Source organism: Topomyia yanbarensis, chromosome 2 (genome assembly GCF_030247195.1).
Source record: "Topomyia yanbarensis strain Yona2022 chromosome 2, ASM3024719v1, whole genome shotgun sequence".
Lineage (NCBI taxonomy): Eukaryota > Metazoa > Arthropoda > Insecta > Diptera > Culicidae > Topomyia > Topomyia yanbarensis.
This window is the reverse complement of record NC_080671.1, coordinates 10247267-10266532: the sequence shown is the minus strand read 5'-3', so window position 1 is coordinate 10266532 and position 19266 is coordinate 10247267. Positions and strand designations below refer to the sequence as shown.

Genomic DNA, 19266 nt, shown 5'->3' with positions numbered 1-19266 from the left:
TCGTACGGGATAAAACTTGCTTACTTGCCCTCATATGGTTTGTGTGCAACATGGGCCATAATATTGCACATAAAGTTCGAAAAGTTGATTCAAATTATTGAGATGTATGCAAGAGGAACATGGCGGCCTTTTACACTGTTTTCATTTGGCTTCAGGATGCAGCCATTTCTGCAATGACAGGTACTAACGTCTTAGGCCGGACTAAACTCAGGCCTAAAATCAAAGATAGTACCGTGTGGCGGTGCCAACTAGCTTCAAGCTTACCGTTATTAGTGCTGTTAATTCAAATGATCTATCCATTTCAAATGGTGCTACGGTCAATTCTTTTTTTTCGCTTATTTTCCGTTGGTATCTGTCCGAACTGAGTGACTATCAACGACGCCCGAGAGGTGAATTCACAACCAGCTATCGATTCATCGATTCATGTCCTTTTTTCCATAATGGGTTTTTCATGCATTCTTTCATGTAAATTTCCTAGTTGACGGTCTTGGTTGCAATGAAAATGTCGCTTTTCAAACCACAGGTACAGAAAGTATGCCAAACCAGATATTTCTGTGTGAACTTTGACAGCTTCATATGCTTGAAAATATTGACCACCTTACCCTTCCCGTTGCCTTCACGCTAGTGTACAGGGCCGCCGAGAGGGGGGCGGGGTGTTTCCCCTCGGGCCCGGAGTTCTGAAGGGGGCCCGGATTTTTACCAGAATTTTACTAAAATTTTGACAAATACTTTTTCGACAAAAATTTATTTGAGCATGCAATTAAAAATTCAATATCTTGTGTATGAGGGAACTAGAATAGCGAAAATTCTAAACTACTGCATATTTGGTATCAACTATGTTTATACCAACCTAATTCTCGCATCGAAACAAGATCAGACTCTAGCGGGCATAGCGGAATTTGTACATTGAATGTCGTGTACGCAGCTCACCTGGGTTCGAATCTCAACCCCGCACACAGGAATAGATTTTTTATAGAAAAATTCCTAACCTGAATGAAGAAGCGAATGACCTTAAGGTTAAAATATCTAATATCTAAACAAAAATATGGTCAGACTTGTAAGGGTTAAACAATTAAATGGTTTAATTAGAAGTCATGAGGTTGTCTTCAAATTTTGTCAATATGAAATCGATTTTTTTGATCAATTGAATTTCCAATCTTCGAAAGCGAATTATTGAAAGAAAAAACCCTGCTTAGGGTTGCCACATCGGTTTTTGGAGGCGAATTTCGTGTCTTCGTTCAGGTAAATACGAATTCACCCGGAAGAATTCATTATATTATTTTGTAATTTTGCGTTGCCCTTTTCTTTACCAGGAATCGTCCAGCACTCAGTCCTCATCATCCTCGGGTTCCAGGCCCTAATTGTTAAGGAGGGCCCCTCTTGGCGTTGACAAATATTATTTTAAAAGTGCCATTTGGGTTTACTTTATCCCATTGAACCTTCGCTTCAATGGATTAATGTTCCTCACAAAGATTCTCGAAAGAAACTGAAGTGTGATTTCACACCCCGTGTTTGTTTGCTGTGGAGCAGAGCAAAGCTCGCTCGGGTTATCCTTCACAGCGAGAATGGCTGGTGCTTTTCGATTCTTTATGAATATCCGAGGAAGCGAAGTACTACACCCAACTAAACCAACAAAACTGTTAGCCAATGCAAAAACATACAACTAAATGTGAACGACACAGAAAGGTGGAGTGCTTTACCAAAACATTACACTCTACGGTGAATGCGAAGAAAAAAAGATATTTTTCCTCCTAGTGCTGTGAGTTACTTAGGAATTAAATAGTGCATATTTATTTGTTTTAAGCGTTATATACAATAAAAAAATGGAAGTGCTCCAAAATTCTGTCGAGTGATCACTTTAATCCGAAATTCTAATATATTTCAACGCATAACCATGTGTCTTTTGAAGTCTATCCCCTGCTCAGTAAAACTGTGCTGGTCAAAGTACCACTAGAGGCGGTAACCCTACCTCTATTTGAGAGCTCAATTGGTCAAATGAGCCATCAAAAACTCTTGATATACCAAAAGAATTCGAAATTAATCCAAAAATTTAAATTTAAAATTTAATATATTTGATTTGCCGTTCATTGTTACAAAATCCACAAAAAATAATATTCAGATTCGAGATGATACCGAAACATTTTTGTCAAGTGATCGTACTCAAATGACGTAGCTTTTTTCGGCGATTTTCGACTACCAATTCCCCCTTGCAAAGAGACCAGGGATAGAAAAAAATAAATACGTTTTACAATTCTTTCAAATACGGCCTTTTATCAACATTTTCATTATAACAGCAAATTGCGTACACAACAAGCCCCTTTCATGACGAGTATAGTGGTAAAAGTTTTGTTTTGAATTTTATATGTCATGGAGCATGAAGAGAAGATTCACAATCCTGCAGCTGCCAATGATTCTAAAAAGCATGCGTTCATTAAATTACTAAATTGTGTTTGATTGATTTCGAAGAGAAAATTCAACTCTGCTACCGAACCAAATCAACTAATTAGCAAGATTAGCTAACTAATGTAGCAGGTTAATTCCGCATACAAAATCTTTTCGTTGTTGTTTTCGATGTTGAACGTTGCTTCCTGGACGTAACGATTTTATTTTTATTTTTGAACTATTTACTAGAAATCAGTTACAACATTCTTGTAAAATATTTTAAAGTGTGCTAACACACCAACACAAATATAAGAATCATTCATGTTTTTATCGGATTATGAATGTTTTCGAAGCCAGCATAGCGTAAAATCTAACCACAACCCTTATATGCAATTTGATCCATGTTTCTCATTTTTTTCATTTTTTATTCCAACATGGATTTTTTTTTATTTTGTTAAAATTTAATTGATCTATTTTTTCAAGTTGTGGATTGTATTTGTATTTCAACAATTTTAAGATTCTGCTTTTTTATCTATTTCCATACTTTTAATTTATCCATCTTTTTACGATCCTTACTTTATTTTCTATTGCTATCACTTTAATTAAGAGTTTTTTCTCTGTTATTTCATTTTATTCGCAATTTTTCGAGAAAATTCTGCTTTCTTTATTTTATTTTTCTTATTGTTTCATATTTTAATACCCTGCTTTTTTATTTGTTTCTTTTACCATTCCATCTACTTTTTAGAATTTGTCTATTTACTACATTAATTCCTATCAAAGCCATTTTCTATTTCCTTTTTTTATTTTTTTTTTTGGCATTTCCAAAAGCAATTTCACTTATTCAAATTAATTCCAATTTGTCTTATTATTTAATTTTTTGCCGTTCTCCTATTTTCTTCCTTATTTTCTAGTTTTTCGTTTCTCGTAGTTTTGTTCATTTAATATAATTTTATTTTTTTTATACCTTTTTCTCAAGATTTATTTCGTTATTGTTTTTTATTCATTTTTTGTAACCCCTCAGGGAAACTATTTAGCACTGGGTGGAAATATACCTTTTTTCGTATACACTCCGTAAAGTGTATTGTTTACGTAAAGTTATACTCACCGCCGTTCGATATCGTTCACATTTAGTTTGTAAGTTTTTGTATAGTTTCGCGTTTGTGAACGGTTTTGTGCGTACAGATAGGTGTACAACATTTTGTTTTATGTTTGTGTATTAATAACATAGGGCTTAGGTAGGCTACCGCTCTCCTCTTGCGAAAATACGAGTGCACTGGTTATGCTGCTCATCGTTGACAGCTATGCGACAAGGCGGTTTGTTATGGTCCGCCACTTATTTTGAAAGTACTTTTTTTGTTGACCATTTTCCTATACGTTTACATTGAATTTTATTTTTAATTTCCTAAAAAACATTTGATTTATCTTTTTTTTACACTATGCGCACTTTTTCTTCATTTTACATTTAGTTCGTTGTTTGAATTCATTTCAATTTGCATTTCTAGTGATTTTTCTGTTCTTTAAATAATTTAATCCATTTTATTCATTTTCTTCGTGTTAATTTCTCCATTTTTGTGTTTCTATAGTCAACATGGTGGCTTTTTTCTACTATTTTTTGTTTTTCATTTTGTCTGTTTGCTCTGTTTTGTTCAATACTTCCAATATTCTTTACTTTTTCATCTTTTCATCATTCCAATTTTCCAGTTTTTCAAAATTTTCCGGATTTTTTTAATTTCTCTATGGTTATTTTATTCTTTTCTTTTTTATATACTCCTCTAATTTTATGCATTCTTAGCGTTTTATTTACTTTTTCTATTGCTTTAAACATTACTTGTTTTTAATGTTAAATAAATTTTATTATTCTTGATTTATCTAGTTTTTCAGTTTTATGTACTTTTTATATTAATGTTTGTATTCTTTTTAGTAGTTTTTTTTCATTTTCATTGATTCTTGAAATTTTTCCTACTTTCCACTCGATTTTTCATTATTTTCACCATTTGTTCAACAATGTTCGACTTCTCTAATCTTCCAAATATGATTTTCTACTTTCCTGATTTCTTTTATCAATTTTTTATAGGTTTTGTTTTGACTTTTCTCGATTTAACGTTTTTGACAATTGACATAAATTTGTTTATTTGATTGATTTTGTTGTTTTTAGCTCTTTTGTACATTTTTTTAATATTTAGTTTTCCTATTGTTTTTTATCTTTTGCCGTTGATCGCCGTTTAGATGTTTTTAATTTTTGTAATTACTGCATTTTTAATCTTCCCCTTTCCTTACTTTTATAAATACTATTGACAAAAATAATGCTTTTCAAAGTCACCAAAACTGTCGAAGAGGTATCAAAAAACACCCAAAGTACAAAAAACTCTACATTTTTCTTTCTTCATTGGCACTACAAACAACTAGAGCTAAAAACTGGTACATAAATATAAAACTTCAGTGTACTATACATAATGTCAGGATTTCAAACAATAACTTTTTTATACTCAGGCAATACATAGTGGTGGGGGCCCGTACGTTGGACCCCCAGGCCCGTATTTTCTCTCTCGGCTTTGAAGGAAGCCGATTTATCAATAACACTAGATTACAAAATAAATAATAAAAATGTGAAGTTCAACAAATGACCTGCATTTTCGATGTAAAATTGTGTGCTGAATCCAAAAATGAAGTCCAAAAAATTTACAGTAAAACAGTTTTCGAGTTAGAGGGAAATATTTTTGAGTTTTTCTGGCTTAGGTTATTGAACTATGCCAAACCTATTTTTTCTACTGCTTATTTCATAAAATATTAGAGATTCTCTGTTAGAACTTGTTGAACAAATAAAATGAAAAATTAGAGAAAATTTTATCTGGAGTCTTATACAACCTAGTTTATCCAAATGATTCCAGCCTTCTAATAATAATAATTTCAGACGCAGTGAAGCAATATACCATCGAATGATTAGTATGCAATACTGCGTGTAATATTTACATGTGTCAACTAACCTCTCTTCAAATATAAAATTCTTTATAAACTAAACCCTCACGAGTCATAAAGTTCATATATAGAAACTTTATCAGTGCTCAACTATGTTTTGTACAATTTTAATACTAACTTTACGAATCCCTACATATATGTGCTACCACATGCATGCGTCAAATATTGTAAAACTAATAAATTATTTGCTCTACTGGAACTTTTATTTGAGATAGTATCATGATATTATGTAGGATATCGAACACGATTTATTTTGCGTTTAAAACCTCGAAGTCTGAACCTCAGAATGATTTGAAGACGTGGATTATTTTGCAATTACACTAAGATGGTTTACGCAATGTATTCTAGTATATTGAAGTTTGGTGCATCCAATATAATTTCGAAATGCAAACTTCTAGACGTTTAAATGAATTGTTAGTAGAACAAAATGTGACGAAAAAGGAGAATAAGTGACCATTTGTGAAACTAATGAAAGCATTTAACATGTTGCGTCGTTATAAGTTTACGATATGTATATCAGGGCATGGTGGAGAGTGCAGATTACACCGAATTTTGAGCATATACGATTCTATACGACACGTGTAAATATTATGCGTATCATTTAATACCAATTTTATGTTGACTTGTCACCTTACTGAGCCTGAAATTATTATTATCAGAAGACTTGAATCATTTGGATAAACGAGGTCGAGTATTTCCGTTATTACCGTTGGGGTAGTTTACCCTATTAACCCAGTCCGCACCCAAAGAGAGCAGAAGAGAAGAGTACTCCATACTACTGTTCGTTGTAGCCTGGTGTGATCGTCTCGCTGCTATAAAATCGGAGTTACTATTTGTGGTAATGTACCTTAGCAGGCACAAGATCTAGTTTAACTAAATTAGAATAAATGTTTAAGTAAAGAATATAATAATTAGTTAAGACTTAAAAGAATATGTATAAATACATAGCCGATTTAGATAAACACTCCACTACGATAAGCAGGATTAACGGTCAATTTGAAAATTATAGAACACAATTTGTAAACACACATTATATCTACTATACAAAACACCTACTGGAAAAATGGGAAAATGGGAGAAGGATACAGAAACAAGAAAAAGGAATGGAAATTGATAGGGAGAGGTTGCGTTTGAGACTAGAACAATGTAAGACTCATTTCCACTTGAATCGTCGCTTCGTCAGCTTGTAAATTTGGAATTAGAATCGTCGTATACAAGTTGGTTTGAATTGAAGTAGTAATAAATTCCATTTTACCGAATAGTTCCGATAAGAAGATTATTTTTGGAATACTAGAATCAGGTAGGACGAATTATCCAATAGTATTCTAGTTCAACCGAGTAGCACCTCTCCTATACTGACTGACCCACGCCGTTTCATCCGATCAGGACCCAGTTGCTATTCCCTGCGAAATCACGGCACTTTAGCAAGGACTAGTTCCAAGGCAAAGGAATAGCAGAAACCAGAAATCAGACTGACCACGTGTCACCCTTTTCAAGAGTCCAGACGGCCAACACCAACGAGCGCAAATCTACACACACTCAATCCGTTGAGCCACCCAAACCAAACCGCCCTTTTGTCGAGTATTGGCGAGCATCCAAGAAACTAGCCTTCCATCACAGATTGCGTGGAAATCGATCATCCCCACCCCACCGCCATCCTAGAAACCCCACCTGCAGTAGATCCCGTCACCGCCGGCCGGCCACTCGTACACACACACGCACACACACATACACACACACACATCTACTGCGAGTTGAGCAGTTTTTCACGGATATGGTGAGGTTTGGATTGGGCTCCTCTAAACCTCTAAAAAAGCCATAACTCCGAAAGCAGCTCCGACGAAGCGAGCCTGTGCCGCTTCTGCTAAGATCTTAGCAATAAAAGCACTCTAGCCCAACCAGAGTGCCAACCGGCACACCAGAATCGACGCCGGTAACATCCTGATTATGGCATACTGGCCATGGCGAACGACAACGCACAGGACACGGATCACAAATTAGACGGTGACTTTAGGCTGACAGATGTGCTGTTCTACTGCCTGAGTAAGGAAGGATGACACCGACTTGAAATGTCGAGTGGGCTAACAGTACGGCTACCTCCGTCTATTCTATCGGATGAACTCGTCACCATTTAGCTGGTAGTACTAGGTTTGGTTGGAGCATTCCCGATTTACGCCGGTCTGAGTCTGAACACTACTCCCCACGAAGGATAGAGACAACCCTTGCATGACCTCCCTGCTCCTAAGATTTTAGTACCATAGATAATCATGGGATCACGAGAGGCGATTATGTACAGCGAGTGGAGATAGCGGCCCGGAGTTGGGATCCAATACAATGGAGAATATACAAGTAACTAACATATACGGAACAGGCACAGCGAATCCAGAGGTGGGTGGGTGAGGTCACCTCCACCAGCAGCAGCTGAACTCATTCAGCAAGAGCAGGAGAAGGAGAAGCAGCAACAACAGCCAGAGCAGAGCGGGACGAATTACACCCCACAGAAGTCAAAAGTAGTGGCATCGAAGCACTTGCTGGAGGAGATCCACAAGTTTGTGGATGTCCATAAGGGACGACGTAGCATTTTTTAAGTGATTTTTAACACCCCCCTCCCCCATCGTAGCATTTCGTCACAAACTTCTATATACCCCCTGGCAATTACGTAGCTTGACGGTAACCCTCACCCCCTCCTTGTCCCCGTAAAAAATTAAAAAAAATCAAAAACGATATGAGTTAGATGAAACGGGTAAAATTGTCGTCACATCAGGTCAACCCTTGGTCCCCTTTAAAAAAGCTACTTAGCATGACATGATCCCCTACCCCCCTGTCGTCACACATCATCACAAAATACAAAACACCCCCTTCCCCCATATAATGCTACGTCATTTATGGATGGTCCCTAAGGACATTAAAGAAATGGTCATCAGAATACGATAGGCGCTACTGTCTGCCATGAATGAGTACGACACGGCAACGCGTAGGTCTGACGTAGCTGAGCGGGCATTGGCGTCTGCTAAGGCTACTATCTTCCTAGCCCCCCGAAGCAGAGTAAGGAGAAGCAGATTGGTGTGGAGAACACGCCAGTTTCGGTGACGACAAAGAGGACAAGATCCTCGCCAGGAGATGGAAGACCAGGCGGAGCCAAAAAGCAGACGCTCGAGGATGTTGTGTCTGATGCCGAAGAAAAGTACGACACCCAACTGGGAGAAAACTGTAGTACCGTTGTAGGTCGCAGGGAGAAACACGGGAAATATCAGAAAAAGAAGAAAGAGCGACAAAAGGAGCAGAAAAAGGAAGGAAAAACTTCGGCTCGTCAGAAGGCGCCAAAAGGAGATGCACTGATCGTCGAAGCGAACGATACGACGTCCTTCGTCGCTCTTCTCAAGAAAGTGAGAGAGGACCCAGAGCTAAAGAAGTTAGGAGAGAACGTTGTTAGAACGAGGCGCACTCAGAAGGGTGAGATGATCTTCGAGCTGAAGAAGAATCCTTCCGTCAAGAGCTCGACCTACCGCGAGCTCATTGCTAAATCGTTGGGATGCAAAGCGAATATGAGAGCCCTGTCGCAGGAAGTCTTAGTCGAGCGCAAGGGTCGAGATGAGATATAGACCGCTGAGGAACTGAAGAGTGCACTGATCGAGCAGTGCTAAGGGGCCATACACTAATTACGTAAGGGCATATGGGGGAGAAGGAGTCTCAAACTATCTTACAAATTCTTATCTGAGGGGGAGGGAGGGTTTGTTCTTTCTTACGTAATATCATAAAAAAGTATGAAAATGAAATCAAGGTATTCGGAAAATGTTCTGTCATGCGATTGTGACAGATCTTGTGGGCCGAATATTTCCAGAGTGTGAACTGTATTTTACTTCAAGAAAATTCGAAGATGTCGGAGCTATGCGTACGATAATCGTCACAGTTGGAGCTCAGAATAAATTCATGCCAGAACAGGTTATAAATTCTTTTGAGCTCTACATCACAAAAAAAGGAATTCAAAGGAAGTGGAATATTGCGAAGCAGATTATATGGACCATATTGGCTTTTCTAAAGTTTTTCTACTAGGATGCAAATAAAATTACTACAGATGAATGCAGTTAAATTTTGTCATGAATTTTCTTGAAATAATTCTATAAGTATCGTTTTCGCTATTTTATTTAATGAATTAACAATATGATTTTTTAATTACGAAAATCATGATAAGATCTTATGTTGGGGGGAGGGGGAGTTCGTCAAAATCTTACGAATTCTTATCTGGGGGAGGGGGAGGTTGGAATATTCTAAAAATGCCTTACGTAATTAGTGTACGGTCCCTAACTGGATGTACCGGTTGCTATCCGGATTTGGAAATCTTATGGAGGAACTCAAACGGCGACGATTCGACTACCGGTGGCCGCTGCCAAGAAGCTGGCGGAGACCGGAAAGATAAAAGTCGGATGGTCGGTGTGCTCGATGAGAGTCACTCGGCGAGTTTCCAAACCGTCTGGAGCGATGCTTCAGATGCTTTCACCTTGGACACCTGGCGAGAAACTGCAAGGTCCCAGACAGGTATGCACTGTGTAGAAAAGGCGGAGAAAAGAGGCACGTTGCTAGAGACTGCACGAAGCAACCAAGGTGCATGATCTGCAAACCGGAGGATAGAAACGACCATATGACGGATGGCTTCAAATGCCCTGCGTACATAAAGGCGAAGGCAGGCCAATAATGATGGAGATAAACCAGATCGATCTCAATCATTGCGACAATGCACAGCTACTGTTGGGGCAGTCGACAACAGAAACGAAGTGCGACGTTGCAATTATTGCAGAGCCGTATCGTGTTCCTCCTGATAACGGTAACTGGGATAGTGTAGGGATGGCTGCAATACAAGTAATGGGCGGTTTCCCTGTCCAAGAGGTGGTTGATAACACACACGAAGGCTTCCGGATCGCTGGGATCTACAGCGTAGTTTTTTTGTAGCTGCTATGCTACCCCGAGATGGACACCAGAGCAGTACAATAGGATGCTGCACGCACTAACGGACTCGTTAGTCGGACGAACGCCGGTTGTAATAGTAGGAGACTTTAACGCTTGGGCCGTGGAGTGGGGTAGCAGGCTGACCAACGCAAGAGGTTACTGCTTGTTGGAAGCCTTGGCGAAGCTGGATGTGAGATTGTGCAACGAAGGTTCTGCTATAACATTCTGTAAAGATTTTCGAGATTCCATCATCGACATAACATTCTGCAGTCCTTCGTTGATGAATAACAAGAATTGACGAGTTAGCGACCAGTACACACATAGTGAACACCGAGCGTTCCACTATACCATCATTGGTTGGTGAAGTTGTACGGTAACACCGAGAGTGAGGACTGGAGAGCAGAAGTGGAAAATAAAGGACTTCGATAAGGACCTCTTTGTGGAAGCACTTCGAGCTGACAGCGTCATTCCGAGTGCCGATGAGCTTTTGGAAACAGTAGCGAGGGCATGTGATGTAACAATGCCGAGGAAAATGGAGCCGAGAAACTACCGGCGTCCAGCGTACTGGTGGAGCGAAAGGCTCAGCATCCTTCGGGCTGGTTGCCTAGAAACCAGAAAACGCGTTCAAAGAGCAAGATCTGAGGCAGTCAGAAAAGAGCATAAGGTAACATTCCGGGCGGCCAGGGCCGCTTTTAAACGTGAGATAGTGTTAAGCAAGTCCATCTGCTACAAGGAGCTGTGCAGAGAAGTAGACGCCAGCCCCGGGGGCAATGCTTCCCGTGTCGTTATGCCCAAGATGAAAGATCCAATGACGCCAGTCGAAATGTGCGCAGACAAACTGAAAATTATCGTGGAGGGTCTTTTCCCGAAGCACGATCCAACCGCATGGCCGCCTACACCGTACGTTGATACAAATGGTGGAAATGCAGGTGACAATCGAGTTTCCAACGACGAGCTCCTTATTGTGGCAAAAGGGCTGAAAGCGAAGAAAGCTCCCGGATCGGATGGTATCCCCAACGTGTCATTGAAGACTGCGATCCTGGCGTTTCCGGACATGTTCAGGATGGTCCTACAGAAATGCCTGGACGATGGCTACTTCCCGGATAGATGGAAGATCCAGAAGCTGGTGTTGCTGTCAAAACCAGGGAAACCACCAGGAGATCTAGCATCGTATCGGCCTATATGCCTGCTGGATCCGCATAGTCACCGCGAACGCGGAGAAAGCATTCAAGCAAAAGAGAAGGGGTAATCGCTACTGCGCCGTGGTAACGATAGACGTGTAGAACGCGTTAGATTCGCCGCCGTGGACTACCCGACAGAATCGTGACGAAAAGGGGAGCTAATTGGCTCACTAAACAAACACCGGTACCAAGAGAAATCCCGTTGCCGGAGAACTCTCAGTCGGAGTAGGATAATATCCGAGTTGATCTCGATAAAGCTGGGAGCTAAATGGCTTAAGGAAGCGGGCATCGGCGTCGGGGGAAATTTCTTCGTCGTGAAGGGAGTCGGAGTAGGATGAGTTAACCGTAATCCAAGTAGATCGTGATAAGGCTGGGAGCAGAATGACTCACGGAAACATGAGCTAAATGGCTCAAGGAATCAGCACCTAAACGGCTCACGGGGACGAAAGTTAAACGGCGACGTAATGGATGGAGAAAAGAAGCCAAAGAATAGTTAAGAGTTAAATCAAAGCTCATAGGTCGATCTCCTCCATGAACCAAGTGAGGCTCCGAGATAGTGTAGAAGAAAGTGGTGCGACGAAAACACAACGTTCCCCCCCACGAAGTAATACCTTGTCGTAGCTCCGTGGGGAAGAAGGGCGTAAAAAGTATGGATTGTTTTAGTAGTTAGCAAGAACGTGAGTCGTGAGTCCCACACAGTGCCAATACACTATATGCCAGACTTTTGAAACTTTTTAAACAATACTATATAAAAAAAAGAAAAATCAGAATTTTTCCGATCTTGACGAACTGAGTCGAATGGTATAAGAGATTCGGCTCTATGAGCCTCAGTTAATTAGTCGGAATTTCGACCGATTGCATAACAAAAAAAAACCGTTTAAATCCACCTGATTGCACCACCAATTGTGCTTTTCTCATTTATCCAAACTATGATTCCATGGCTGGGTATGTTTAATATAATGGTGGAAATGTCTATTACATATTCAATGCGATTTACACATACGTGCAATGAATCGAGAGCTTCGAACTTGAGTTGCTATGTGTCGACACTGAAACACTTGAAATCAGGGGCGGATTCAGGAGGAGAGTTCAGGAGTTTGGACCCCACCAAAAATATTCAACTTGTTAAAAAAAATCAAATTAGTTTCTCAACTCAAAATCATTTCAAACCAATTTTTTCACTGGTTTTTCAGACCCACTAGGGTAATTTATTCTGGAGGAACTAGAAGATTGTATACGGGTAGGGAGGTTCATGATGAGGGAAGGGCGGTTTAGGAAAAGGTGCTGAGTGTTGTGGAGGAGAGGGGGTACCCCTCACCGTATTCCCCTAGTTACGCCCCTGTTAAAATACAGAAAACCTATACAAGTGAAAAAAGCCGGAATTAAGTTGACGATGTTCAGAGTGATTGCATAACCTTTATATAGGAGAAATGCAAAAATGTGAATTTGCTGTGTGTCCGCACTCTTCAACCCGTAACTCCGGAATTTAATGAAATTCAATAGCAGCCTATGGGAACGTTGTACCTTTCATTTGAGACTGAGTTTGTAAAAATCGGCTCAGCCATTCCTGAGTAACCGATGTGCTTATTTTTGGTCACATACATACATACACACGCACACACACATACGCACAGACATTTGCCGAATTCGGCGAACTGAGTCGAATGGTATATGACAGACGGCCCTCCGGGCCGGGATTAATTTAACGATGTTCAGAGTGATTGCATAACCTTTCTATAGGAGAAAGGCAATATTCAATCAAAAAATAAAATCCTATGTTCGTTGCAATATTCCGAGAAATTTGCAGAACGATCAAAAATGATTTGTTAAAGTTACCTTTCCGGCCACTCAAAAAAGTTGTTTCGAGAAGAACGGAGTTAAAGTTTTCAGTGTGGGGTATCCATAAAAGGTGCTGCGACAGAATTTGAAATTTTAGCATTTACATATTATAATAGCCTTCCATGTTTTGGCATATCATTTTAGACACATTTTAGACCAATAAAAACGTTGGTAAAAATACCTTAGTGGTGTAAATCATTAAGACTAAAAAATATTAAATGTGCCATGGTTAAAATTTGATCTATCTATAAACCTAACAATTTGATGGGGTTTTATTCAAGGACATGACGACATACTAAATGGACCACAGTAAAATGAAAAAATAACGACCCGTTCAAATCATTTCATAAATAAATGCTTGTGCGTGAATGTGCATGACCTTTTTGTGAACTTAAAAAGCCATAAAGTGGTTGAAAAAATCTTTAGCAATGAGTGCTCCCTGAACTTGTATATGTCTGAATCATCTTGCTTCCACATTGTTTTAATTAACACTCAAAACAACAAATAACTTTTTATACAGGAGAAAAACAACAAAAATTATTTAACTTCCACCTTCAAATTAAATCACGCGTACTTGCTACAGTAATGTGCGTTACATAAAAACACGAAACATGTCCTAAAAATTCGTTACTTCGAAGAATTTTCCATAATTTTTCGAGTAACTCATTTTCCAAGATTTGTGCCAAAAGATCCACACTTCATAGATTGAGTTACCTTGCAAGATTTGTATTTTACAATCATGAATTATTTTTGCAACTTTTTCCCACATTGTATGTTGCAATAACGAAATCCCAAGAGAGACTTTACGTGGAACCTGAAATGATAAACCGTTAGTCATTTTAGTGTTCTTTCCATTTTTAATCTAAATTTAAATAAAATAAAGGCACCCGTGCGATATAAACATATTGCATACACAGACATAAAAACTACGTAAAAACATGTGAACGTGATTAAGAAATGTCTACCACCAACGTTCCGTTTCAAAATCTGAAAAAAACTACCTGCCTAATCTCACATTAAGTTATTATAAACTTAAGTAAAATTTACAGGCACAACACCATACTTTGATCCAGTACGAAATTTGATTTCCGAATTCATATCATCAGTAACTGGCACCCACTGACAGCCAGTTAAGCGAACGCGTGAATAATCGAAGCAACTGAGGGACTTAGATCCCGAAGCTCTGGGGCCATATAAAATTATTGCAAAATTATTTAAGTTTTTTCCTGGTAGCTAGCATTTGTATTGAAAAAGCATATTATCCCTGAATAACGAAAGATTAGTTATACAGAAAGCATCAGTATGAGGATTTACTTTGGCTTTCTTTTTCAGTCCAGCTGTTAAACAACAGTTTAGTGTGTTAACCGGTAGAGGTATTGCTGCTATGCTCCCTCATCTATAGATAATCGCATAATAATTTTTACTTCTTACATATGAATGTTTTTGACTCCTTTAGCAAAATCTTCTTGGAAATCAATCAGAACTTTTCTAACAATGAGACAAATGAATTGACTGATTTTCTAAAGGTACAGGGTAGCAGCAAAAATAAACGCTAATTTGTTTTATTTGTTTTTAAAGATGACCAACTTTCTCAGTTGAATCTTAAAAAGCACACAATGTGCACAGTTCCTACTCACACGCACTGAAAGCGAATGGAAAATTGAGTAGAATTAACACATCTGACGGAAAAAAGTCAATCGTTATTCAATTTAGAAGTACGTAGGACTTTTATAAAAAAAATCCGAAACTTTTTTTGCCTATCTCGGGCAGAGCCATCAATATGGAGCAACAATAGAAGTTTTGTAAAGTTTCATATATAAATTCACCGCCGAGTATTTTCTCGAGAGACTTTGAGAAATCAGTTGACGCTAGGTGTTTGAAGGGGGTGTACCCATTAGGCATAATATAGATTTGGCATAATGGACGTTGACCATACATTATCATATCGATGTATAACTAAAATAACTCATTTGTCGACGGGGATGGCGTCGGGTGGTAAGAGCATGAATATTTTGATCATGTTGAAATAAGCTGTTAACTGACCAATCCCGAAGAATATTTTATTCTACTGTATAAACTTGATTTTTTTTTTTTGCTTAAACAACAAGCGAATACTTAGCATAGAGTATTGTATTTAGGTATAGTAAATACACACATACTTTGATTAATGGTTACGTGCATCCTTGTATGAAAGATTATCAATTTTATTATTATTCATTTAACGAATATCCAATTTTGGCTGCTTCTACAATGATTTCTCCCCATATAATTCAATTTAATAATTGTATTATTTTTTGCCATAAAAAACTTCGCAAACAATCTGATATGAGAAGGAGAGAGAGAGAGAGAGAGAGAGAGAGAATTTTCCATGTGCAACAATCAGTGGTTGCTTAAAGCTGAGGTCTCTAAGCTAAATACATGTAATACATGAACTTTTGGTATTTCATTATTGTGAATTATCCATCTACATTTAGTTACAATTATAACAGTAATATTTAAAATGTGTTTTAACTTAATGGATGATTCCTCCAACCTTAATTTTTGCACTACCTACCGTCCAAGTCCAACTATCTTATAGCCTTCACTCCTCGTAACCTCTTAGCCAACTCTACCTCCCGCTCACTATCTCTCTAACGCTCTCTATTTTCGTTTTATTTTCCGTGTCAATCGTTGTTTCTATACTAACTAATTTCAATTTATTCCAACGGTTCACACATCTTTAACACAACTAAGTTACCGCAATAGTTGGTTGGAAACAGAAATTCAGCCGTGACAGATATATCGAAAATACGCCCAGATAAGCTCAGAATTTTGATAATCTGTCTAAAGTAAGCAAATTACATTATGGGCGAAAAGTTTTTCATCAAAGACAACCGCGTCTACATACCCACTCATAATGTTGCGATCGACGGTGTGCTCACCGATTCGACTTTTTCATGCGTGGATCTACTACAGCACGTGGTTGGTTACTTCAAGCACCCCTTTGCTGCAGTGAGCGAAGTCCACGAGGAAAAAAAATATGTTTCTTCTAAATTAGTATCATAGGTGACCTTTGGTGGGACTGCATTGTTTAATTATTTCTTTTTCGACATGGTTCATCTGACTAAATAAGTATAGACAAACTGGGCATTGTAGCAATAAGGCCCGGTGTGACAAATGCACAGAGAATTATTAGGATCACTTTTATATTGGGAATTCCACATTATCTATTATCATACCTTCTGCACAAACAGTACCCGAAGAACCTGAAGCATTCCTTAAAAAGGCGCTCTAAGCACTTTTTGAAGAAATTCAAAAGAAACCTATGCCATTCACCACAACAAATAGTTGTAATCTCTTGGTTTAAGAAGATCTGTTACTGTTACTGCTCCTAAAAATTATAACTGCAAAGGCAAAAAATTTTCTCGAGGCCCCGCCAAATATAACAGCTTCCAGCCTTAGAAATTTGAGATCAAACAAGAAGTTTCCAGCGGTTTCAGAAATCTCAAAAATCTCCACTTTCAACCAATGATTCAACTTCGTGCGGACTGGTTGAACATTGGTAACTTTGTGTTATTACGGAACTCATCCTAACCTCGAGAAGGCTTCAATTCTCACGGTTCGCTATGGGGATATGTTCTCGATGACAATCGAGAACTTAAAGCTTCAGAATGATTTTTAATTGATTTTCTACGAAAATGTAAACCAGTCATTGTTTTACACAACCGCTCTTACTTGATGCTTTTAGCCACAGTTAACAGTTAACCTAGCAAAAGATAGGAGGGCTAAAGGTCAGTGCGGTAAAATGCCAATTTCAAACGAAAATATATGTTTAAAGTGAAACTGCGAGCCATTCACTGCAAGCATACCGCCTGTATACCAGTTGACTTCTGCCACCCTCTTCATTTGAGGTATTCTAAGTTCACTGTCAATTGAATAACACCTTCTGGTCATTTGACTTTCTACTTGTTTAGTTTCAATTGAAAACCAACCTCTCATCAGCACTGTCTCAGCTTACGAAAGTAAACCATTCCAATGAACCACATTCAAATGAAAACAGCTCCGGTCAAGACAATAAATACGTGGGTAGAGGTAATTTTTAATGCTATCTATCATGTCGTGAAAAAAACATCCATCGATATGGATGGTATAAAGGGTGGTAGTCAGTAGGTGATGGAAATTAAAGATTGACGCCGTTTTAAAAACCACAAATAGTCTGCTGATCAGTCCCTTTCAAATATCACCCGTGTTGATGGTGGTTTTTACTGTTTTGTGGAACCGGAAAACCACCATCTTTAATCACGAATTTCCGTCATCTACTGATACGCATATTCATCATTCTACTGTTCTGTAGTTACTGGAAGCCGCCATTTCGAAGGACAATCAATCATGGATTCCCGTCATCTGCTGACCACCTCCCCGAAATTACACCCAATTGAAAGCCGTATCTTTTCATTTGGAAGGAGATTGAATTTGAACTACGACTCCTTTGAAAGCGACGATGAATGAAGAGCCGTGAACTGATCATCAATCCGAAAGCAACTGAAGTGTTAAATGAATATTGCAATAGCTACTGATTGGCTGCGTTCATTCGGATTCGCCTGAATGAACTTAAATTGTATTGCACTGAGCCAAGGTAGTTGAATGGAATTCTCCTATGAATTCAATTTAATAAAATACTTTAGTTTATCATTTTACGAACAAAAAACGGCGATCTGATTGTGCCAATATTCAAAACATGATAATCGGGATAACTTTCAGTGTTCAGTAATTAGATATCGGAATCGATCAAATAAATTTGATTTATGCTAAATGGTATGACGCCATTGCTATTGAACCGATTGGGTGCCGATCAGTGCTGCCATCTGGTTAATGCATGAGATGATATCAATGAAGTAGTTTATCACAAAACCGAAATAGGAATCCTACACTTCCCTACCACATTTTAGTTCCATTGAACCTATTGTCCTAACCGGGGAACCAAACCCAATACTCACAAATCTTGTTGTGGTCCGCTGAGTCACCATCCGAGATGTAGTTTGTCTGACCACTGGCTTCGTAGTCGATTGTGGCTGTGGTCTCGCCGTGATTGGATTTGGAGCTGTGGGTCTCACCGACGACATCGGCACACTGTTACCGTCGCCATTATCATCATCGTCACCAAACCGGTTGGAAACGGTTCCCGCCGTCGGAAGCTAAAATGGGAGCAAAATCAGGATTAGTCTTATTTTCGCATGGCCACTGACTATTTGCTAGAAGAAGGCGAATAAGAAATCGAAGCAAAAGATGTCAGAGGATTTGGACCAGCATCAGGAGCCTCAAAGCAACTGTTATTCGAGGGGTAAGTGCGAGATAATTTTGAAAATGTACAGGTGCAAATCTACCGTGTCGGTGTTGAAGTTCAAACCGGCGGCAACCGGTCTGAGGATGAGTCGTGGATTCGTGGTTGTCCGGGCCGTCGTTGCTGGCGTATCTGGCCTGCTTGCCAGTGCTGCTGTTGTTGTTGTTGGGCCCGATTGAAGGAACAAATTTTGATTCATGCTCGGATCAGAACTGATTATAGATTGGAAATTTTGACTACCGCTCGCCGCAACGGCCTGGCTTGGAAGTGCTTGCGTGAGTGTGTTGATGTTGGACGCGATTTGCTGTTGCTGTGACGACTGGAGTGCTTGAGGATTGAATACCGTTGATGGGAGCTACAAGAACAGGTGGTTCAGTTTAGAAGTGATTACTACGCTATTACTAATGATGATAGATCAGTGCAGTTTTGCAAATGGAAAGAAGCTAAAACAAAATACTAAAAATTTCAAACCACCGGCGATTTTGCCTCATTGATATCTACCAAATACCACTTTAACAATTGAAACACAAAATATTAACACCAGCAATGTTTATGTTGTGAAAATAGGACCGCGCACCACTCTATCACCAAATGAGTAATAAACCTTCACCATTACGTTCCACA

At 38.9% G+C, this 19266-nt stretch overlaps 1 protein-coding gene across 11 annotated transcripts in view; it reads right to left on the bottom strand.

Annotated features, from left to right (window-relative positions):
- LOC131683395 (uncharacterized protein DDB_G0290587-like) overlaps positions 1 to 19266 on the bottom strand; it is a 147157-nt gene that overhangs the window by 6772 nt on the left and 121119 nt on the right. For 10 of the 11 annotated variants that reach the window (XM_058965329.1, XM_058965332.1, XM_058965337.1 and 7 more), the window contains 2 exons: positions 18686 to 18997; positions 18299 to 18496 (listed from right to left, as the gene is read on the bottom strand). In XM_058965329.1, coding sequence (XP_058821312.1) covers positions 18299 to 18496; positions 18686 to 18997 — 510 coding nt within the window. The remainder of the gene's footprint in view (positions 1 to 18298; positions 18497 to 18685; positions 18998 to 19266) is intronic. The other variant, XM_058965340.1, reaches the window with a different exon arrangement.